General features: G+C 56.4%; 1 protein-coding gene across 1 annotated transcript; it reads right to left on the bottom strand.

The window, feature by feature from the left end:
• Positions 1-617: 617 nt before the first annotated feature.
• Positions 618-16,445, bottom strand: SLC6A19 (solute carrier family 6 member 19). Its single transcript, XM_080680202.1, has 12 exons — positions 16,078-16,445; positions 10,083-10,223; positions 9,477-9,614; positions 8,436-8,617; positions 7,998-8,108; positions 7,548-7,660; positions 5,993-6,121; positions 5,741-5,897; positions 4,892-5,096; positions 4,620-4,779; positions 2,832-2,994; positions 618-2,626 (listed from the first exon to the last, which is right to left on the bottom strand). The coding sequence occupies exons 1-12, from the start codon at positions 16,277-16,279 to the stop codon at positions 2,423-2,425; spliced, it is 1,905 nt and encodes a 634-aa protein (XP_080536328.1). The 5' UTR covers positions 16,280-16,445; the 3' UTR covers positions 618-2,422.
• Positions 16,446-17,606: the final 1,161 nt, after the last annotated feature.

Here is a 17,606-nt window from a genome sequence, read left to right as displayed (position 1 = left end):
GGAAGGGAGAGGGAGAGATAGAAACATCAATGATAAGAATTATTGATAGGCTGCCTCCCGCACATCACCCACTGGGGATCGAGCCCGCAACCCAGGCATGCGCCCCCGACTGGAATCGAATCTGGGACCCTTCAGTCCACAGGCCGACGCTCCATCCACTGAGCAAACCAGCTAGGGCCCCTCCTGTCTCTTTTTGTGGACACACCCACCACCCTTCCACTTCTACCCTCTCCCTAACCCCTGACACCTCTAATCTATGGTTGTCATTTCAACAATGTTATATAAATGGAATCACACCATGGTGACCTTTGGGGTCAGGGCTGGGGGTGGGGTAGCATGGGCTTCCTCCTCTTGGCCCTGCAGCTTCCCCCGACGCTTACCACCCAGTGCCACCCTCCACATCCACTGCTGTCCTCAGGCAACAGGTGGGCAAGGTGACACCCACTGCACACAGGGCCACCCCACCTACCACGCCTGTGCTCTGTGGACACCAGGCCGCGGCTTCTTCAGAGGAAGCCCTGGAAACAGAACCCCAGCTCTGCACCATCCTTTCAGATGGCTCTGCTATTCCCTCTGCTCACCCCTCTACATTTGGACAACACTTAGGCTGCGAATATGAAATACAATGATTTATTTATATACTTTATGCTCATAAAACCTGCATGTCTGACAATTTGCAAAGATAGCACGTCTGTAAAATGAGGCACTCATCAGGGGACAGAAAATGATGGGATTAGCCCACCCAGTCTCTCCTCTCTTGCCCCCCCAGATGCTGATGAGTGTTTCTCAGTCAAGGGTCAGAAGAACTTTGTGGAGAGAAGGAGGTGAGGTCCCAGTGGCACCTGTGGGTGGGGCCCAGAGCGTCATGGGGCGTGTGTGTCTCCTGGGCAGAGATGTGCTATCATGGCCTAGGGTGGAGAGCTGTGGGCAGGCCTCCCATTCCACCTCTGGAGTTTTCTATAGATCATGATGGTCAGGTGACGGGCCACGTAAGAGGACTCCAGACACGCCGAGGTGTTTGGAGGTTCTCAGCCGGGCTTCGGGGCTGAAATCTGTGGTCACTGTTGCACAGGAGGCACTGGGAGAGGGGAGCGCGCAGTGGGGCATCTCCCGTGGACGGACGGGATGTGGCAGCAGGTCCCACCCTCCACTCAGCTCTCCCATCCCTGGCCAGAGAACTCTCAAAAAGTCCACTTTAACTTAAACTTCCAGATGTTTCCATGGGAAATGGAAGTGACCAGTTCATTGAAATAAACACCCCAAGTGCCAAGTGACTTTGGCTGAGGTTGAATGTTGCATACAGGATGGGAGGAGACCTCCCCTTCTCTAAGTGTTCCCAAGCGGACAGTCTGGCAGGGGCTCATGGTCCCTGACATTGCTTAGGACATATGAGCTGTCCTCAACCACAGTGACGAAGCTAAGTTACCCTATAACCCATCTTTCCCAACATCAGGCTAAAAATTCACACAGTTAATGTCCTCTTAAAAAAACACAAAGGGTGTTTCTGCCTTAAATTATGCCAAGTTGAGTTTTATTTAACTGTCATCTATTTGTGGCAGCCAGAAGCAATGATTACATGGGTTAATATTTATTAAGCTGGAACATTGCCAAGACTTAGGACTCTCTGCCAGCTGGCAGACAGGCAGGTCTCACTGGCCTAGGGGCCTGAGGCCTCTTGCAGATGGGGATCCTCCTCATGGGGTAAAATTGCAACATTACTGCAGGAGATCCTAGGTCACAGGGTGGACAGCGAAGGGACGGGGCGGGGCAACAAGACTGTTCCCAGGAGCCAAGACAGCAACACATTCCCGTCTCCCATGGCCTCCCTATTGTCACTTTTGACAGACTTTCCCTTGGAAGGCAGGGCAGGACCTGAGCATAGGTCCCACCATATCCGTGACGCAGGGAACCAAGAGGACAGCTGGGCCCCATGAGGGAGACATGTATGCTGCAGGACAACATGCATACACATGCATACATACATACTCACAGAATATTATACATGTCACATGCATACCCACACATTTATAAATACCAGCATGTGCAGACACATGTATGCACCAACACATATGTATATGCACACACGTACACATGCTTACCCACATTTGCATGTATTCATATACATGTGTGTGCACACTCATGTACAGTATATATACACAAAATCATATAGACACATACACAGAAGCACATGTATACACACTCACATGTGCACACATACTCATGTGCATGTGACTTATACACATGTACACATATACATATGACATATGTATATGCATTATACATACTCTCACCTATTCGCACACTCACACTTGCACACTTGTATGATCACATGCATTTACGCATATATACATATACCCATGTGCACACTCACATGCTCACACATGCATATATACATGTACACATGCAGCCGTGGGCGGGGCACTCAGTACTTCAGGTCCCCATTTATGGAGGCCGTGGACATGGTGCTGACCAGCCCCTGGTGGCTTTCTTGCTTCTGGCAGCGATTCCTGATGAGCTTGTAGATGGCAAAGCAAGGGATGGTGAGGCAGGGCACACCAGCAACGATGACCACCACGCCATATGCCCAGCTTGGGTATGGGACCTTCTGGGATTTGGGAAATTCCTCCTGGGGAGAGAGCAACCACATGGTGAACAGACACAAAGACAGCCAGCAAGGTCTCCTTCAGGGGCACAGTGCCCCCTTCTCCCCAAGATTATCGCTGCCTGGCCCTTGTGGGGGTGGGAAGGGAGACCTAAGGCTCCTCCCACACACACCTCCTCACAGGGGGCATGCCCCCCCCCACCCTGCCCAGCAGTCCCTGCACGCTCACATAGGCAGGGTCCCAGACGCTGTATATCAGCTCCTTATTGACGTTGATCACGAAGAAGAACAGGAAGATGACCAGCATGAGCAGCGGGCTGATCACTCGCCACGTGATTTGCCAGAAGATGTTGGGCTTGTGGCCGATCATAAACTCGATGTCCTTGTTGAACCTGGAAGCAGAGGCCAGAAGGGAGCCATCAGCTGGTGGACATCCTGGGCCTTTAATGCCACCAAAGCAGCGGGCAGGCCAGCCTTCCATACGGACACGCGGTGCCATCCCACAGTGCTGCCCCTGCCTTTTGCCATCACAGCTCTAGCCGTCCTCTGTGCAAAGGCTCGCTTCCCTGGGAAGCCGCCGGGCAGTGGTAGCCTCGCTGGAGGCCTCTGGAAACCTCCCTACGGAGCCACAGCCCAGGTGCTCCGACTTGTGGGCTCACACAGCCTGGGCAGCCACTTTTGCAAATAAGGGTCAACACTTCTGGGGGAAAGGGAGGAAGGAAGCTCAGCCCACGTCCTCAGTGGGGCAGTGGCCCTGACCTTGGAGGCCCCACCATCCCCTGCCCATGTTGTGCCGAAGACTTTATTATCTATGGAAATCATAACAGAGTGAACTGTCCAGGACCCCCGGGAGCCCACTTCTGGAAAAGAACAGGTGCCCAGGCCTTGTTCCCAGCAGGGTCTGGGAGAAGGTGACGAGTCTCCTCAGCTTGGGGCCATGCCTGGCTCTCAGCCTCCCGCTCATGTGGCCTCCTTGAGGCTGAGTTGCCTGGGACCCCCAGCAGCGAGTGTCTGACTTCAAAGTGTCCTTGGCCATTCGCAGAGGACATGCACGCACCAGGCCAGTCATGCCTACTTCACATCAGCAGCACCCACATGACAACATCGTGCACTTCCATTTAAGCCTCCTTCTCCAGCACGTGCCGAGGTTACGGCACAGTGAGTCCGCTGCTTTCTGGACCCCTCACATCGAGGATAATGGAGTGATACCCCGAGTATTTGGCCCAGGGCATGGCTGGAAGGGCTGCACAGCCCCCTTCTTTGTCTGAGTGTCTGTCTCGCTGCAGAGCTCTCTGTCTCCCTAGAAAGGCCCAGAGTACACCCACCACAGGGCTTCCCTGGCCATAGATCCCCAGTTGACATAAAACGCCCAGCCCCTGGATCACAAGGACACCCCCTTACCCACAGCAAGTGTCCCGGTCCTGTCACTCCCCCACCCCCGCTCCCCACTTGCTCCACTGCCCTGGAGGCAGCTTCTGTGCTCCACAGGACACCGAGCACCCTCTCCTTATCTGGTCCCTCAGTCACATCTCGCCTGCCGAGGGCTTCTGCTGTACCAGCGCTTCACCCCCATGCTGGGCAACTGTTTCCCCATCTAATTATTTCTCTTTTGACTTTGCTTAGGACACGTTGGTTATAAATGTTTTTAAATCACATGGTCAGATCAGAGGCACCAGTATTTTCATTTGTGAGGCTGTTTCCTCTCTCCCACCCCTGAGACTACGCAGTCTTCTATGGTCTGTGCTTACCCTTCTCCACTAGGTCTGGGAGCACCTGGAAGCTTGAGGGGGTACAGTGTCAACTGCTCTGGATGGGCATCCTTCTGGGATCCATCTCTTTTCCATCTCACCCATCCAGGTGCCAGACCCATGCCCATACCTCCCATTCCACAGCAGTCCCTCAGGCCTGTGTCCGCACACCTGTGTTCCACCTGGGACTGGAGCCCACACAACCCATCCCAGGATGGGAGTTTCCTATGACTGTTGGAGACGGCCACATGCCTCGGTCTCCCTCCTACCTGTCCACGCCGTACACGTAGACCACAGCAAACATCTCACAGAAGGCGATGATAAGCAGGGGGATGGAGCCGGCATAGCTGTCCATCAGGGAGAGCCAGTACTGGCCGGAATTCAGCGTGAAGATGAAGGCGATGAGATACGACCCCAAGCAGATGAGACCTGGGGGCAAAGAACAGCCGCTGTGGACAGAGCTCCCGTCTGCCCCACCAGCCATGGCCCCCGAGGCCTGTTCTCACCACCTGCCTGCCCAGCCAAGCCCTAGCCTGTGTACCTGTGAGCACCTCCTTGGGCCACTTTTTGGGGAAGACTTTGAGGTCCTGCAGGGGCACGACCACGCCCTCCATGTTCCCAAACATGGAGGACAGGCCCAGGCAGAAGAGCATGATGAAGAAGAGCACGGACCACAGAGGGGACACGGGCATCTTGGTGATGGCCTCCGTGAAGACAATGAACGCCAGCCCCGTGCCCTCCACGCCCTGCATGGACAAGCAGAGTGTCACCCACACAGGGCACTCACACTCCAGGTCCCCCGGCCTCAGTCACATACGTCCCTCTCCTTCCCTGCCAAATACTGGTCAGCTCTCCACAGGCCACGCCCACACTGTGCAGGTATGGGGCTCTTTTGAGCCATCCTGTGAAATAACGGTCATTGTGTCTTCAGCCCAACTGTGTTTTTAAAAGCTGAACTATGTTAAACGGACAGGAAGGGGATCACATTTCCCAGCAGCAGTCAGGGCCCAAGCTGTCTGGACAGACACCTGACAGCTATGCAGATGGCTGTCTGCTCATAAACAGGGCACCACACCCCCACAGATGATTCCTGAGATGCACCCCACATGGCCAGGTTAAGAGCCCCAAATGACTTCAACAGGGCCTGCGTGAGTCCCCAAATAGCTGCCCTGAAGGTATGGCTCATTGGTTGATTACAGCCAGTTAGAGCAGGTGCAGGGCAGGTGTGTGACTGAGGAGATCCAGGGGTGCAAGCACCAGGGTGGGGCAGGAGGATCAGAGGCGGGCAGGATGGAGACAGGCCTCCAGGAACTGAGATCCTGGGGGAGGTCAGTGTCCCTCAAGGGTGTCCCCTCCCTTGCATTGTGCTGCCCCAGAGAGACTCGCTCACCTCTGACAGGAAAGAGTTCATGTCGCAGGTCTGGAACTGCAGCTGGGCAAAGGCCGCAGGGTCAGTGGCATTGTACCACTGCTGTACTTGCACGAAGTTCTCCTGGGTGACATTGCCTTCGGGCAAGTCGAACCCGTTGATGAGCGTCAGAATATTCCTGGAAAGAAAAGAGAGTGAGGCTGACATGGGCCCTGGGCAGTGCAGGCCTGGCAGGTTCCTCAGAGGTGGGTACGGGCCAGGAGGAGCACTCACTGGTTGAAGCAGTCGTCATAGCGCTCTGTGGCGCGGAAGCCGATGATGGAGTAGACCACGGTGGCTGCGTATATGGATGTGAAGCCGTTGATGACGGACACGATCACCGAGTCCATCTCACAGTTGTTGCTACAGATGAAAGTGGCATCGGGTCACTGCAGGCCGAGACACCGTGCCCACCTGCCCGGCCACGTCAGCACAGGCAAGGAGCCTGCCCTGAGCCTGAGCTACTGGGGTGCTGCGGGAGAGGGGACAGAGGCCTCCCACCTGTCCTTCCCTGACTGCACCCAGTAAGTGGTGACCAGAGGGCCATCCCCCAGCCAGTGGCCCTTTGCTCCTGCCCTTCTTACCACTTCGCTGCAAGTTGGTGGCCTGGAGACCCCTGAAAGCCCTGGGGACTTTTAGAGCCTTCAGCACTCCAAAGCTGGGCAGGAAACCCTGTGCCAATCCCTGCCTGGTCAGCAGGTGCTCTGCGCCCAGAGGGTGGGCACTCAGTGAGCACTTAGCCTCATGCCATTGGGACTGGCCAGGGCCTCGCAGCCATGCTCCAAAAGCTCTGAGGAGGTGGCCTGCCCCTCCCACATCACCTCCTGTGCCCCCTATCCCACCGTAACCCCCTGCCCTCTCCTGGTCCCTCCAGGTCCTGTCTCCTCCCAGCGGAGGGCTCCGATCTCCACCCAGAGCCTAAAGGCTTCCCTGGCTCAATGTGTCCAAAACCCAACCCTTGACCTCCCCAACCCAACCCTGCAGCTCTCCCACTGGCCCCACTATTAATGCTAACACATCCTTCTAGAATCTAGATGCTTCCAGCAGAAACCTAGACCCTCAGCCCTCAGAGAAATGCAAATAAAACCACAGTGAGACACCTCATTTCACCCACCAAGATGGCCAGAATCAAAAAGTCAGATGGTAACAGGTGTGGAGAAATCGGGCCTCACCATTGCCCTGCTGGGCTCCCACCCTCTGGGACCACCCCCCATGGCCAGCAGCCAGCAGGCATTGGCACTCACTCCTCCCTGTCTGAGTGCTCACACTGCACCTTCTGCACACGAGCCCATCCCACTGAGGACCCCAGCCTGGTTCCACACCCCTCCAGGAACCCCTCCTCCTGCTCATTTTGTTTGTCTCTCTAGGAGACCACAGCCACAGATCTCAGGAGGACAGAACCTCATGCTCCATGCAGGGCACACAGTAGGTGCTCCATAAGTGTTTGTGGAGATGAACTGATAACAACTTCCTTCCTCCGAAGGCCCCTAGGGGCCCTTTCTGTGTGGGTGTTGGTCTGGGATGGACTGTGGTGGCTTAGGCATCTAGGGTCCTGGATGCTGAGGGGCAACCAGAAGGGGCAATAGGGGATGGAGGGGAGCACACCAAAGCTCATCATCCCAAGGACCAAGGCACCATGGGGAGGATAGTCAAAGCTTGAGCTACTTAGCGTGTGAAAACCTCTTAGATCCTAAGCCTGCCTCCCTGGCATGGAGCCCCATGGACCCCATGATCCGGTGGGGCATGAGGCAAGCCCTCTGCCCGGCCCAGAACCCCTGTCCACACTCACTGGACGGAGTTGTAGCTGGAGAAGGAGATGAGGCCCCCGAAGGCCAACGAGAAGGAGTAGAAGACCTGGGCCCCCGCATCCAGCCAAGTCACTGGGTTGGCCAGCTCCGTGATCTGCAGCCAAACAGAGACCCTCAGCTGGCACCCCAAGGATGAGGGGTCACAGGAAACCAAGGAGGTAGTGGCCCAAGGCAGAGATGTGAGCCTGGAGGCTGGTGACAGCTGAGGCTCCTGGGCAGGTGATCAGAATAAACAACGCCCCCTAAAGGTGGTAACTGATAACTCGGAGGTGGTTGCCATCAATCCGCACAGGGCCTCCCTCAAGCTCACAGCATGCAAGCATTGAGGGGCCTGGGACTGGCCAGGGCTGGTCTCAGGTGGAGAGGCCCATCCCCCAGGATAGCCTCTCCCACAAGAACTGGAGCCCCAGGGTGGGCAGCGGGAGACTCACGTTGGGCGTGAAGAGAAAGATGATACCGTTGGTGGCTCCCTTTAGCGTGAGTCCCCGAATGAGGAAGATGGTCAGGACGACGTAGGGCAGCGTTGAGGTGATGTACACAGCCTGGGGAGAGGGCAGAAGTGGGATGAAGGTGAAGACAGAACCCACAGAGAGAAAGGACCCTGGCTCTGTTCCTCTTGCCCCAGCTCCCAGGGCAGGGAGATCTGACATTTCCTACGGCTGTATTTATAATGATGACTACTCAGTCCTCCTAGTCAGAGAACTACTGTGGATCACTCTTGCTACAACTTTTTAAGCACAGGTTTGAGGACCATCCATGCCAGCACCACATCCCCAGGGCCAAGCTGGAGGCAGCAGAGGCCCCTCCTGGACACGGGGTGGTGACCCTCAGAGCTGATTAAGGGGCAGCTCCCAAAGCTCAGCCCGCACCTTGCCGGTGGTCTCGATGCCACGGATGATGCACACGTAGAGGACACTCCAGGCACAGGTCAAGCAGAGCAAAATCCACCACTGCACAGAGCCCGAGTTGCTGATGGAGTTGGAGATGTTGAGGGTCTCTCGGTACCAGTAGTAGTCCACTGAAGAGCTGCGGGCGCACTCCTCCACATAGCCTGCAGGGGGCACTCACATCATCAGTGTGGGTCATAGGGAACCCAGGAGGATGGGGAACTGACACCAGGGACATAGTGCACAGACATGCACGTACACATCCACACAGACACGTGTGCTTGTACACAAGCATAGCTGCATGTGTGTACGCACATGTACACACCCACACAGACACGCTCATGTGCATGCATCTGAGCATACCTTCACACATTTGCTCATGCACACATGTATATATACTCACAAGACACATACGCACCCGTGGGCATAACTGAATGTGCATATATGTGTGCACACAGAAGTGTGAGCACACTAGACATGCATGCGCGTGTGCACACACACACACACACACACACACACACACCGTGCACTGACCACTTCCTGATTATTGGACCCCTGCTTACAGATCAGGCAGTTCATGTCCTGATGCAAATGTGTGCAAGCTGCGGAGCTGAGCACACAGCCTGTGTCCCACAGAGGCCCCAGGCAGAGGCTCTGCTCCCCTCTTCCCTTCCCTGGAGGGGGTCCCAAAAAGACCCTGGGGAATATGGTGGGAAGGGACAGTGGAGAATCAGGCCACCCCCTGTGAGAGGTCAGGGAGCAGCAGGTCCCTCACTCCTTTCCTTCATTTTAATCTTGGCCGGCACCACCTCCTGGGGTCGAGGCACCTTTTTTAAGGGCTTTTCTCTGGCACAGTGATTTTTTAAAATTCCCTGTTGCCATAAATGTACTCTGGTTTTTGCACTTGAGGAAATCAAAGGGTGACTACTCATGGACTCTGTCTGTATGCTCAAAGGTACACATCTTTCGCACCACCAGCCATCCTGTCCCCCGACCCCTGACCCCACCCTGCCCTGGACACACCTGTCAAGTTGTTGTTGAGCGGGCACGTGCTCCAAGGGAGGGGTTCCTGGAAGGAGTTGAAGAAGTACCACATGACCCAGGCGATGATGGTGTTGTAGTAGAGGCCCACCATGAAGGACACGAACATGGACGCGATCCCTGGGGGGCAATCAACACTGCTGGGGACACCACTTGGGAGCACCACTGGGGGGCCCCACTGGGGTCTGGGCACTGTTAGCAGGAAGGGGTCGTGCTGGGGGAGCCCCTTGAGGACTGAGTGTGAATGGACTCAGGGTTCCAGGAAACAGAGTGGTGGTCTTCAGGGGCTTGCTGAGCCCTGCTGCAGGAAGCATGGGGGACTCAGCTCTCCGCACGTATACACATTCCCAGGCCTGGGCACCCTGGATTCAGGATAGCCTCTGCTGCCCAGCTGGCTTTAGTGGCCAGGCATGACTCCAGCCTGGACCCTGCCACCTACACTTCTGTGAGATGCCAAGGAAGGATTTGCAGAGGGCTGGGGGCGGTGAGTCCCCTGGAAACAGAGGCGAAAGGAGAGAAGGAAGAAGTGTGCTTGCTGCCCACACTGGGGCCTGGCAGGGGTCCCACCCACTGGGCCCAGACACGCACCTACGCCCTTCAGGGCTGGATGGATGGAGCTCCAGGCGCCCACGCTGCCCTTGCGTAGTCGCTGCCCAATGGCGAACTCCAGGTGCAGCAAGGGGACACCCTCCACAACCAGCAGGATGAGGAACGGGATCATGAATGCTCCTGGTGGGGAAAAGGCAGCTGTGTGTCAGGTAACACACGCCAGGCGGCCAAGGGCCCCCTCTGGAGACACAGGCGCTGGTAGAAAGTGCCTGCAGAACTTGCCCACAAATACAGACAGAGCAACACCTGCACCACTCATGACGGCCATTGGCACTGTTTTACGGGGGATGCTTCATGCCGTCTCATGACAGTGGCCGGCTTGTCTACTGTCCCTCCAAGACCGTGCTTGTCCTACACGGTGAGCACATGACAGCTCCCGGGGAAGTAAGGAAGATGTCCACATGCTGGGATGAGCATGGGGAGGTCACGGGGAGCCCTTTTGGGGCTCAAAATCCAACAAGAAGACAAGGACAGCACATGGAACCTTCACTCAAAGGTGATGGTGAGCTCAATGTGACAATGAGATGAAAAGCAGAGAGCAGCAGTGATGACCCCTTTGCTGGATCTCCTGCAGGAGAGGAGTAGGGAGTTGCCCTGGGTCTGGGGTGCCACTAGGGCTGCAGGCTCACTGGGTCAAAGTATCAGTGAGGGTAAAGTGAAAATAAGAAAAGATTTGCCTCTTTACTGTTTTCCCAGAAGTTTGATGTGAATGTCTTTTGGGCAAAACTATCGAGGAAAACCAAGTCTGTGGTTCCCAGATATCCTTTGATTCATCCCTACTTCATGAAGTCACTTTTACCCGCAGGTCCCACTGCCCCTCCATCTCCATCAGGAAACTCCTATTTGTCCTTGGAAACCCCGCTTGGATAGTCGCTCCTTAGGAAGCCTCTGCTGCCTGCGCTCCTGGCAGCCCTCCTCCTGGCAGCTCCTCCAGGTGAAATGTGGTGGGTGCCTGACACACCTGTCTGTAGGGGCCCATGGTCCTGTGCCCTTGCACACTGATGGACACACATACAGAGGCAGAGACGGGTGGGACGAGGCAAGGTGTAAAGTCCCACAAAAGAAAGATACACTAGCTTAGAACTGCAGCTTCCTTGACCCTAGCCAGGTAGTTCAGTTGGTTAGAGCATCATCCTGATACCTCAGTATTGGGGGTTCAATCCCCAGTCAGGGCACATGCAAGAATCAACCAATGAATGTGTAAATAAGTAGAACAATAAGTCAATGTTTCTCTCTCTCTCAAATCAATAATAAATAAATAAATAAATTCTATATATAATAAAAGAGTAATATGCAAATTAACCACCACTCCGCTACACCCACAAGCCACGCCCACAAGCCATGCCCACCAGCCAATCAGGAGCGAATATGCAAACAAACCCAACCAAGATGGCTACAGCCACAGAGAGCAGGAGGGAGGCTTGGGTTTCCTCGGCAATGGAGGAAGCCAAGCTTTCTGCCTGCCCTTGCTGGCCTAGGCCTCCACTCAAGGCTACAAAGTTTCAATGATAGAAGATAAATCCAAACAGAAATGGTGGCAGCAAAGGAGCTGGAAAGAGCAGGAGGCTAAGGTTGCCCCCGGTGATGGAGGAAGCCAAGCTTTCTGCACACCCTGGCTGGCCCAGGCCTCCGCTTAAGGCTACAAAGTTTCAATTATAGAAGATAAATAAATCCCCCCAAAAATGGCTGCTGCCATGGAGAAGCAGAAGGCTTGGCTCTGCTCCAGGCTACAAAGTTTCAATTGTAGAAGATAAATAAACCCCAGATACCAGGGCCTCCGCTTGGGTCACCAGAGGGTGTGGCTGACCTGCAAACCACCACAGGCCCCTCGCCCAGGCTGCCCCACGCCCCAAGGGAACCCCCACCCTGATCCAAGACACCCTTCAGGGCAAACCAGCTGGCCCCCACCCGTGCACCAGGCCTCTATCCTATCTAATAAAAGAGTAATATGCAGATTGACCATCACTCCAACACACAAGATTGCTGCCCCCGTGTGGTCAAAGATCCTGCCCCCATGTGGACACAAGATGGCCACCACAAGATGGCCAGCAGGGGAGGGCAGTTGGGAGGGACGAGGCCTGCAAGGGAGGGCAGTTGGGGGCAATCAAGCCTGCAGGGGAGGGCAGTTAGGGGTGACCAAGCCAGCAGAGGAGGGAAGTTGGGGGCGACCAGGCCTGCAGGGAAAGGCAGTTGGGAGGGACCAGGTCTGCAGGGGAGGGCAGTTAGGGGTGACCAGGCCTGCAGGGGAGGGCAGTTAGGGGCAAACAGGCTGGCAGGGGAGCAGTTAGGCATCAATCAGGCTGGCAGGGGAGTGGTTAGGAGGTGATCAGGCTGGCAGGCAGAAGCGGTTAGGGGCAACCAGGAAGGCAGGCAGGCGAGCAGTTGCGAGCCTGGAGTCCTGGATTGTGAGAGGGATGTCCGACTGCCCATTTAGGCCCGATCCCACTGGGATCGGGCTTAAACGGGTAGTGGGATCGGGCTTAAACGGGTAGTGGGATATCCCTCGAGGGGTCCCAGATTGGAGAGGGTGCAGGCTGGGCTGAGGGACCCCTCCCCCATGCACGAATTTCGTGTACCGGGCCTCTAGTAAATAAATAAGCTAAAATAAAGTAAAGAGATGCAGCTTTCTTTCTCTTTGAGAATTTAGGAAACAGTTGGGGGAGGGGAGAGGAGGGACAGCTGGGTAGGGGCAGCTGCTGTCTTCAAGGGCAGGGTCTAAGGCTTTCCCGCATCTCTCTCCCTGCAGGTGGTATGTGGCACAGAGGAAAAGCTCAAGGACTATTTGCTGACGGGGTGCAGGGCCAGGACCAGTAGTGAAAGGCAGCCCCAGGGACCAGGCTGGAGAGGCACATGGGCAGCCTGTGGTGAGCAGACAACATGGTCCTTGGGCGGCGCTGCTTCCTAGTTCCCCCCGCCCCAACCCCATACACAGACTCTCCTAAGCTCTCTGTCCCTAAGAAGGGGTGAGGGTCACGCCCTGTGTCAGGTGGCAGCACTGGGGCAGACGTGGTGCATTCACGTGGAGAACTGAGGTTGTAGGCAGATGTGTGGTTAATGCAATTCCCCTGGACATGCTCCTGGGCCTGGTGCTGGTGCAGAACTCTTGGCAGTAGACCATCTGGTCACTGGGACCTGGCTGTTTGTGGCCAACTCAGGGAGCAGGGTGAGTCCTGACTCTGACCAAGTCTCCTGGTTTCAATCTCCTGCATGCCCCCCACTTCTAGGTCTGCAAAGCTCAAAGCTCGACAGAGTAGCTCTGCGGTGCAGCCTTTGGGTCAGAACTCTCCAGCACCTTCCATTTCATGAGGTGAGCCCCAAGGCCCAGAAGGTGTACAGCAGAGTAAACAGGGCCAGGACACAGATTGTCATATTAACTCAACTCAGGGCTGACTTCTGAAACCTTTGAAATACCCGTCTTCAGAAAAAGGGCCCATGAGCCCACCTGCCGCAGCGCCCACATAGGGGCCATGGGTCCCCGAGCTCCTCTCCCTGTTCCCTGAAGGCTGTACAAAGAGAGGCGCTGGTCCTCACCCGGGCTGCCCCTGCCACCTGATTCAGTCCTCACTGACCCATCGAGAGACACATGACACGTGCCCATTTCCTCTGAGTGGTGGCAAGACTCTGCAGAGGTGACTACCCCCTGCTGCTTGCTGACGGCAGACGCACAAGACGGAGAAAAGAGAACTAGGGGGAGGCAGCTGAGGTGATGCAGGCAGAGGACACGGCCCACCTGGTTCCCCATTTACCTGCTCTTTGGTCACAGAGATGCCCCCATCTGAGATCTAGAAGGTGGGGCCCTCACGTGACAACACATCTCAATGTCACGCAGCACGCAGGGGGCTTTGTGTGCACATGCACTCGCACACAGCCACCACCCCACTCAACGTGACAAAGTGCTGCAGATGCTGATCTAGGTCATGAGGGGAGGGGTCTTCTCTGTAGCTTTCTCTACTTTTCTGCTTTTTTCATAATATAAAGTTAAACACAGTGTAAATGATGATTTGTTTTACTTTTCAAATTACCCGAAACTCTTATAAATAATTGAAGACAAAGTAAGTTTTCACCAAAACAGGACTGGTCCTCAGATCCGTCATTTTCTCTCCAAGTTACCCAACCACTCCCTCCCCGGAGATCTGGGGCTACAGGCTGGGAAATGCCACCGGGGTGGAGTCAGCTGCCACACCTTGTCATTGTCCTCAGCTATTTTCACCTGGTGTTGGCTTCTTATCACTGTCCTCAACAATTGTCTCCCAGGCTTGGGGGGTTATCACTGTTCTCAACAATTGTCTCCTAGGCTTGGGGTGTTATCACTGTCCTCAATGGTTGTCTGTCCACTCAGCAGGACCCAGGGGTGAGGTGGGACCAGCTCCCTCTTATCCACAGTGTCTGGAGGCAGTGTCCCCGCATTACCCCTCAGACTCACAGTGAGTGTGTGTTGCACCCCAGGGGTGAACGCTTCTCAGTCCCAGACACCACCTCCCTCAGTCCCTTCCCTTTGGAACTAAGTAAATGCTGCAGGTGTTGCCAGAACCCTGGCCCGGGCAGCCCTGGTGGGGGTGGGGAAGTGACCAGGATCTTCCAGAGGGAAGAGGTAGCTGACCTCTGGGACTAAGTGATTCTACTGCTGGGCTACCTCACGGCCCCCCAGGGTTCCATTCACCCCTCCACCAAGCAGAGGTGACTGACAGGACTATCTGGAAAGCACAGGATGGGTCCCAGGTGTAAAGACAGATCCTCCCAGACATTCAGAAGCTTCCGTTTTTGGCCATGGAAAGGGGGGTGGGACACAAAGGTGGCCTGGGAACAACCTCATCTGCTTTCTTTTCTGCCACAAAGCCTGGCGAGAGCCTGCAGGATCTTCAGAGTAAGAACAAACTCACATCACTAGAGAGGGTTTGTGCTTTCAGAGGAGGGTATTCAGAAGCCCACAGTAGCAGAAACATTCTCAGAGCGTCCAGCCAGCTCTGCAGAGCCTGTCTCACAGGGAGCACAGCTCCTGCCCGGACCTCCTCCCAGAACAAGCACAGCTCTGTCCCCCTTCCCACCACGGAGCTCCTGGCGGCAGCTCCCCTCCCAGGGCTGGGGCCCAGGGGAGACAGAAGCCACAGGTGCATGGGGGCTGATGGGACCACAGGTGTGATCTCCATCCCTGAAGCCTGTTGACACTGGAAGGGTGTGTGGAAGGACAAAATCATGAAGATTGAGACCCAGCAGCCCCAAGGCGGTCCCTGCAGCTGGGGGAGAGAGAGTGGCCTCAGCCCAGGGGAAGGAGACCCCTAGGCCACGGGCAAAGGTCCAGAGACAGCAGAGACTGCTGGAGGCAGCAGGACGGGCTGAGGCAGCGTTCCACGGGGGATGCAGCCTTCCCACCTCTGGCCCATGTGCACGCTGATCAGGAGCTTGCCTGCCTGCCTGTTCCTCTGTGGGTCACCCACTCCAGGCCCAGTTCCCTCCTCTGTCCCTCAGGGAACGTGGAACCCAGTGCCATAAGGTATTTCAAAGGAGGGCTGGCCTTACTGCCCTTCCTGCTGGCACCATCCACCCTCACAGAAGGGGCTCCATCCAGAGGAGCAGCTGGTCCCTCTCTGTCCCCACCACTCTCAGGTCAGACCTGTTCTCTGGGAGCAGGCCAGGGCTCCTGGGTCCTGGAGCAAGGGTGGCCTCCACTGACACAAGCACTTGGGTGTGTGGGACCAGGCGCTGGACCTCCCTCACCAACTTGGGCGTACGGGAGCGGAGTGAAGATGTCGGCACCTGGGCCCATGCTCCAGCCCGGCCCTCTGCCCAGCCTGCTCTCGGTGCCAACGTGGGGCTCAAGTGGACCAGTGAAGGGGTGTAGGGCACGAGCCTGTGCTGTCCTACCTACAGAACCTTTGCCCTGCAAACTTCTCCCCTCTATGAATGGGGTGCTGGGGTCCTGAGGACATCAATGTTGTTTGCCCGGACCCCCAACCTGCCCTCCTGCCCGGCCTACCTCCGCCATGGCTCTGGCACAAGTAGGGGAAGCGCCAGACGTTGCCCAGGCCCACGCAGAAGCCCACACAGGTGAGCATGTACTGGGCCTTGTTGTCCCACTTGGGCCGCGAGCTGGACTCCTCCTTCTCGATGACCTCCAGTTGCTCCAGGGAGGGGATTCGGTCATCCAGGCCCGGGTTGGGCAGAACAAGCCTCACCATGGTGATCACAGATGGGTCCCTCTTGGCAGGACAGGGCAGGAGCTGGAGGTCGAGTGGACACAGCCGGAGCCCCAGCACTTTATAGGGAACCTTTGGCACCTCACCCCAAGCACCTAGGCTGAAAGGAAGCGTCAGCAGATCCGAAGGGTGAGTCCACAGGACTGTTAATGCCTTATCTGCGGAGGCGCTGGCCGACCCTTTGAGGCTCTCAGCTGGCACCAGCCAGCCCCTCCCCCTGTGCAAACACAGAGTCCCGGGCACAGAGGAGCCGCCCCCACCCCCACATGGGCTCAGATAGCCAGGCTCCCGGGGAGGAGGAATCCAGGACAAAAAGGCCCCATCCATGGCCCTGCCTGGACCTTCGAAGCCCCCTACTCCCCACCAGTCACACACTCCCACCTGCAGGAGGATGCCAGAGGGTTCCTCTCTTCCCAGCTCTCTCTGCCAACCGGCTGGGTGCTGGGGTACCTCCACCCTCCCCGCCAGTCCAGAAACCTGAGTTTGAGCTCTGGATCCTGGGAACAGACCACTGCCCTGGTCACACTTGGCTCTAAATATCTACTCAGAGAGCCCCGTGCCCAGAGCCCTACGGATGCGGCCCCTCAGGATGCTCCTTCCCATGCGCTCTCCCTGGGCTCCGGAGTGCACTGTCCCCCAGCCACTGAGCAGCCTCCAGGCCTCCCCACCAGAGCAGGGCTTCTGTCCTTCCACCAACTGACCAGCTGCCTCCTGCACGCCCCCAGCTGGGGATCAAGCCCCAAACCTGGGCATGTGCCCTGACCAGGAATGGAACCGGCAACGTTTGGGTGCACAGGACACTACTCAACCAACTGAGCCTCACCGGCCGGGCCAAAGCCAGGGATTTTGAGCACAGTTTCCAGTTCAGGGAGTGGGGTGGGGGTGCGCCTCCAAGCTCTGGCCCCCACACCCCACCGAGATCCCGAGCTCAGTGATTTCCCCCTCCCTCACAGAACCTTCCCTGGGGCTAGTGACCATCTGACGGTCATCCCTCGGCTGGGCTTTCCCTCAGGGACGGCCTTCCCACCAGCCGTTGTCCAGCCTTCTGGTCAGTGCTCTGCGAGCCCTTCCTGGCAGTCTGTGCCCGTTGACCTCCCACCCCACCCTCATTCCCGGCGGCCTTCCTAGAAGGATGGATGTGTCATTCTGTCTCTGTGTAGCTATCATCCCTGGTCCTCGCTGTTGGACGGTAACGTCTGGGAGGCCAGGCACCGGTGCCCTGACCCCACTTGACTGGTTCACACTGAGCTTACCAAACAATCCAGGAAGGCGGGTGGGGGTCACTAGGCACAAGTGAATTTAGGAGCCT

The sequence above is a fragment of the Plecotus auritus genome (genome assembly GCF_963455305.1).
Source record: "Plecotus auritus genome assembly, chromosome: 7".
Lineage (NCBI taxonomy): Eukaryota > Metazoa > Chordata > Mammalia > Chiroptera > Vespertilionidae > Plecotus > Plecotus auritus.
This window is presented reverse-complemented; position numbering and strand designations above follow the sequence as displayed.

Coding starts and splice junctions, on each gene's coding strand:
- SLC6A19 (XM_080680202.1), bottom strand. CDS start 16,279: ATGGTGAGGCTTGTTCTGCCCAACCCGGGCCTGGATGACCGAATCCCC. Junction 7,661..7,997: donor TCTTTCTCTTCACGCCCAAC/GTGAGTCTCCCG, acceptor GTTTGGCTGCAG/ATCACGGAGCTGGCCAACCC. Junction 2,995..4,619: donor TACGTGTACGGCGTGGACAG/GTAGGAGGGAGA, acceptor CTCTGCTTCCAG/GTTCAACAAGGACATCGAGT.